Source organism: Coregonus lavaretus (assembly GCF_964263955.1).
Source record: "Coregonus lavaretus genome assembly, chromosome: 33".
Classification (NCBI taxonomy): Eukaryota; Metazoa; Chordata; class Actinopteri; order Salmoniformes; family Salmonidae; genus Coregonus; species Coregonus lavaretus.
In genome coordinates, this window is record NC_140020.1 from 2,128,020 (window position 1) to 2,134,235 (window position 6,216).

Here is a 6,216-nt window from a genome sequence, read left to right on the forward strand (position 1 = left end):
AATATGAAAATAAACAGTTAAAATGTAAAAAGGCTGAAAAGCAAGAATTTTGTAAAACTGTGCTCAACCAGGCGGTTGAAATGTCAGGAAAAAGTATGGTGGACTCCCTATGTAATTTGTATTTATTTTCTAATACGTATTTTTGCAGAAAAATATGATTTAATTGTTGACACTAGGCAACATAAATTGGTTAAACCACTTTCCATGACCCATTGGGTCCATTAATCAATATGAATCAATAAAAAGCCATTGAAGCAGACCTAAAGTACTTTTTGTAATATCGTCGAAATGAGTAAAAATGCGATGCAAACTGCCATTCTAATATGGTATGACCTCTTTTGACTTCTCAACCGCTTGGTAGAGCTCTGTTATCAAGTTAAAGCAAATGGAAGTTTAAAAAAAAAATGTTGTTAGCAATAGGAATTTAAGGTGAAATCATTTTCCCAACATGTTTTTCAAGAAGAGACAGTTAAATGGATAACAATAGTACGTTGTCAAAATACACAACTGCAAATCAATTATTGCACTTTCGATTCGTTGCAAAATAGATTTCTCTGTAAACTTTATTCTTGTAATTTCCTTATCTTTGCATTTTTACCTTAATTCTTTCAAAACACATATCACAGCAAATATTTGTGAAGTAGCCTATTATCTCAAAATAGCACCCAATATAAGAACTTAACCAACCATCTAAGGTTCTTTGTCAGACGGTATATATCAGGGATGGGAAACTTTGATGGGGGTGGGGGCCACAAAAAAATAATATATATATTCTTTGGCAACCATCTCACAACTTCCAAGGAACCAAATGTGCTAGCATGGGAATAGATTGTCATTGTTTCATTATCACGTAGGTGTCAGACCACACCTTTTCTTGATCTGCGTTCAGCGGGGGCGGGGCTATGCAAATCACAACCTGTCTGAGCAGAAAAGTTCCCTCAAAACCAAGTCGCCTCACACCGTCATTCACTAACCATCAACGTGATGCTTGAGGAGAAACATAAACTATTCTAGAGAATCGCACGTTCGAAATAAGACCGATCTCTTCTGCACTGCAAAGGTACTATTCTTCCATTTTAATTGTTGGACATGCCACCTCAAATGGATTATTATTGTGAAGAATCCCGCGTCCCCTCTTCTTGCGGACTGATGAGCCAAGAGGCCAGGTTGGAGAGGGAGCCAGCGGCTATCAGCTGTATGCTGGTGGGGGACGGGGCTGTGGGGAAGACGAGCATGATAGTCAGTTACACCACAAATGGATACCCCACGGACTACAAACAGACAGGCTTTGACGTCTTTTCTGGTGAGTACCTTTAAATTACTCAAAAACATAAAATAAAACAAACCTTGTAGCCTAAGTTTATAACCTTATAATAGCCTAATTTATAAGAATTTAATAACTGAATGTATTGTTTTCTACTAGGTTAATTCATTGTAAATGATCATTGTTTATGGAAATAGGGCCTATGATTTACAAACCCAGACTATGTACAAACTTGAGTTATAAAATAATTGTATTCTTCTGTTTTCTTCAACAGGTCAAGTCGAAGTAGAGGGAGCCCCAGTCAGAATACAACTACTGGACACAGCTGGACAGGTAAGAATATCAGCCTGAATAGGTTATTCTTGAATCTCATTAGTCCAATTTAACGACAACCGTTTGAAACGTGTTGGAATGGAACATCCGTGTGCTTTGTAGAAGAATCAGTCACAAATGTGACAAACAGATTTAGTGACAGGAAACGATCAGTCTTTCACATGTAGCAGCAGTAGATTGGTTCTAAAGGCTACCACATGTCATACTGTGTGAGACATCGTCTCTCTCTCTCTGTCACGCCGTCCATTGTTGTTGTTCAGACCCCCAAGACAGCATTCACATTCACACGCTCTGCTGAATCAGCTAACCCGACCCCTCTCTCCGCTCTCTCTCTCTACCTTGACATTTCCAGGAGGTGTTTGATGATTTCCGCTCCCTCTCCTACTCCCACACGGACGTCTTCCTGCTCTGCTTCAGTGTGGTCAACCCCGCCTCCTTCCACAATGTCACCAACAAGTGGATCCCCGAGATCCGAGCCTGCAACCCCTCAGCTCCCATCATCCTCGTGGGCACCCAGTCCGACCTCCTGCTGGACGTCAACGTCCTGATCAACCTGGACCACTGCGGGGTCAAACCGGTGCTGACCCCTCGGGCACAGAGCATGGCAGATAAAATCAGAGCGGCGGCCTATGTGGAGTGTTCTTCGTTGACGCAGAAGAACTTAAAAGAGTCGTTCGACGCGGCCATCTTTGCTGCCATCAAACACAAGGCCAGGAAGGAGAAGAAGAGGCAGCTATCGGACAGACGCACCAAGGCCTTCTCTAAATGCAGCTGGAAGAAGTTCTTCTGTTTTATCTGAGATACAGACCCCATTGGTCATGGACAGAAAGACGAGTATTTATTAACTTATGAAGACTTTGTAAAAGCGATGGAGCTTTGGAATCATCCCAGCAGTGGTGAATGGACTGAGCTCTATGGGCCTATGAAACTTGTTACTTCACTCCTGGTCTGAGGACAGTGGTATAGTAGTCCCGTGTAGCTCAGTTGGTAGAGCATGGCGCTTGCAACGGCAGGGTTGTGGGTTCGATTCCCACGGGGGACCAGTATGAAAGAAAAAACAATTTATGCACTCACTAACTGTAAGTGGCTCTGGATAAGAGCGTCTGCTAAATGACTAAAATGTAATAATAATGTAAATGCTTGGGATATTCTCACTTAGCCAAAAGGCTGTGGTTGTGTTTCTGGGCTGGTCTGAGCAGGCTCTCTTTCACTGTGGATTGAGCTGCTTTGATTAGTGATTACATTGATTACACCAAAACATGCGCACATTATCATGCCTGATTGCTCAGGTTGACAGATAGTCACTAACGAAAGTACAGTATCTGTCAAGTAGGCCTACACGGTTTAGGTAACCAAGTAAGAAGCGAAAGAATAGAGAGAATATTAAACCAAGTACATCACAAGCATCCTGCCGTCATGTAAATGTTATGAACTCATTTACATGGTCTGGATTGGTGCCCATTCCAACCTGAGACTTCACTGCACCTTCTCTGTGTGATAGTCCCATGTGGCTCAGTTGGTAGAGCATGGTGCTTGCAATGCCAGGGTTGTGGGTTTGATTCCCACGGGGGACCAGTATGAATATTTTTATGTATGCACTCACTAACTGTAAGTTGCTCTGGAGAAGAGCGTCTGCTAAAAGGTGGAGAGAGAGAGAGAGAGAGAGAGAGACAGAGAGAGAGAGAGAGAGACAGAGAGACAGAGAGAGAGAGAGACAGAGAGAGAGAGAGAGAGACAGAGAGACAGAGAGAGAGAGAGAGCGAGAGAGAGAGAGAGAGAGAGAAGGCTGGTTGTTGGTTGGTTGTTAGCCTTTTCTCCTTTGTGTTCAGTGCTGCCAAGTCAAACAGACCCAGACCTATTCATATGCAACAGTGTATGTAGGCTGAAGTCGCTAGGCTAGGTGCTAACGTCTTACCTGTGTGTGAACTGGGAATGGCTCCCAGGCCTATGTGTTGATTACTGTGTTAGGCTTTGATGTAATGAGCTGTCAGTATCAACTCCAGCCTGTGACAGGGTGTAGAGAGAGGAGGAGACCCCCAGCCTAGTCCCCCGCCCCAGTCCCCAGCCCCTGTCCCCCGCCCCAGCCTGTGACGGGGTGTAGAGAGAGGAGGAGACCCCCAGCCTAGTCCCCCGCCCCAGTCCCCAGCCCCTGTCCCCCGCCCCAGCCTGTGACGGGGTGTAGAGAGAGGAGGAGAGCCCCAGCCTAGTCCCCCGCCCCAGTCCCCAGCCCCTGTCCCCCGCCCCAGCCTGTGACGGGGTGTAGAGAGAGGAGGAGACCCCCAGCCTAGTCCCCCGCCCCAGTCCCCAGCCCCTGTCCCCAGCCCCTGTCCCCCGCCCCAGCCTGTGACGGGGTGTAGAGAGAGGAGGAGACCCCCAGCCTAGTCCCCCGCCCCAGTCCCCAGCCCCTGTCCCCCGCCCCAGCCTGTGACAGGGTGTAGAGAGAGGAGGAGACCCCCAGCCTAGTCCCCCGCCCCAGTCCCCAGCCCCTGTCCCCCGCCCCAGCCTGTGACAGGGTGTAGAGACAGGAGGAGACCCCCAGCCTAGTCCCCCGCCCCAGTCCCCCGCCCCAGTCCCCAGCCCCTGTCCCCCGCCCCAGCCTGTGACGGGGTGTAGAGAGAGGAGGAGACCCCCAGCCTAGTCCCCCGCCCCAGTTCCCAGCCCCTGTCCCCCGCCCCCCGCCCCAGCCTGTGACGGGGTGTAGAGAGAGGAGGAGACCCCCAGCCCAGTCCCCCCGCCCCAGTTCCCAGCCCAGCCACCCCAGGGAATGACACTCCTGTCACTGGGACCTCATTTGTTTCTTTCTTTCTTTGTTTCCATCAGTGGGGAGTAGACACTAGACAGCCCAGCCACCCTCCAGTGAATGAAACACTCCCGTCCGTCTCTGATTCTCTGTTAGTTGACACTGACCACACTACTGTGTCTATCTCCAGACGAATCAGCCTGCCCAATCTATAGGGTACAACGTGTACATTATAGGAGGCTAAATAGAACCTTCTTGAATGTTAACACTCACTTTAAATAGCTTGCGTGCCCGTCTGGTTCTGTGTTGTTTTTGTACAGTGATGTTATTGCCCGACCGATGGTTGGTGACAGTCAGTCCTAGCTGGTTTATAGAGATGAGGGTTGGCACCCAGGCTAGATGAGGGTTGGCACCCAGGCTATATGCTTCTTGTGGAAGAGTGAATGTAAATTTGATATCTATTTCTGTTTGTTTTAAACAGTTCATTGAAAGTTTTTTTTTGTCTGCAATTTTACAGATCTGTGAACAGTTTATTTTTGTCACTAATCTCAAACCAAACCCTCTGTCAGCATGCTTTTTCTGTTTGTTTGAACAAAGTGATGGAAATATATTCTGGGGGAAAAATCTAAAAAGTATATTCTTTGTCACAATTTATCGCTGCTACATTTGAATAAATAAAAAACACGTGTATATTGACATTCCATTTTGTGATTCCAGAGACTTCTGTAACCAAGTCTAGCACCTCGAATGACTGTTGAAGCAAGTAAAAGGCCTGTTTAGGAAGAGCACTCCTGGAGTCTGATGGGCGTTTAGCATTGTTCTCTATGGGGGTCCTGAGTATTCCGTAGAAACTCCCCAGGTGCCTTATATTGTATACCTGGACCATCACGTTACCTTGGGATGTGGTAATAAGTGAGTGAAGGGGGTGAGAGGGTAAATGCTGGGTGGAATCCACATGGGGAGTTTACATTGTAACGCAGCTATGCCATGCTGGGAGCAGCTATGCCATGCTGGGAGCAGCTATGCCATGCTGGGAGCAGCTATGCCATGCTGGGAGCAGCTATGCCATGCTGGGAGTGGTTCTTGAGGGAGCGGTAAGAGAAGATTCGGGGTTTATAGTGATAAACGTTTGACCAAGTGCAGTTACGTAACAAATAAATAAAGAATGAGTCCCAAATGGCGCCCTGTTCCCTACATGGTGCACTACCTTTGACCAGAGTCCTATGGGTCCTAGTCTAAAGTAATGCGCTTCATAGGGAATAGGGTGCCATTTGGGACTCAACCAGTGTAATCTGATTTGATTGTGATGATAATGTTGACACTTCATGTATAAATTAGGAGAACATACTGTGCCAGTTTTCACACTGAGAGATAGGATGGATGGATGGAGGGATGATGGATGGATGGATGGATGGAGGGATGATGGATGGATGGATGGCCATGAACACTGCTGTGTATTTCCTGTCCAGAGAGGTAAGCATTTGTATTCAAAGGGGTAGGGTAGTGAAATGTCAGGTGTGTGTGGTTGGGTGCGTGTGTGTGTGTGTGTGCGTGTCTGTGTGTGTGTGCGTGTGTGTGTGGTTGGGTGCGTGTGTGTGCGTGTGTGTCTGTGTGTGTGTGTGTTCATCTTGATGTGACAGACCTTGTGTTAGGTTCAAGGACTGTTGGGATGAGTCATACAACAGGAGAAGAAAACTCACCCACCTCTCATACATTATCACTGCAATCTGGCTATCATCACTGTCTCTCTGTGTACGATCCATCTTGCACAACAGGCGTTAATGTGTCACAGTTTTGTTTAAAGGATAGTTGTAGCCTGGGTGCCAGTCTATTTCTGGTCTCTTGCCAACTCAGAAACAGACTGGGATCCAGGCTAAGT

The 6,216-nt window shown here is 47.0% G+C and overlaps 1 protein-coding gene across 1 annotated transcript; it reads left to right on the forward strand.

Moving 5' to 3' along the window:
* The first annotated feature begins 956 nt into the window (after positions 1 to 956).
* LOC311108047 (rho-related GTP-binding protein RhoV-like) lies at positions 957 to 5,033 on the forward strand. The gene is made up of 3 exons (XM_084150696.1): positions 957 to 1,303; positions 1,539 to 1,597; positions 1,950 to 5,033. Exons 1-3 carry the CDS (start codon positions 1,090 to 1,092, stop codon positions 2,394 to 2,396), a joined length of 720 nt encoding a protein of 239 aa, XP_084006822.1. The 5' UTR covers positions 957 to 1,089; the 3' UTR covers positions 2,397 to 5,033.
* The last annotated feature ends 1,183 nt before the right edge of the window (positions 5,034 to 6,216 follow it).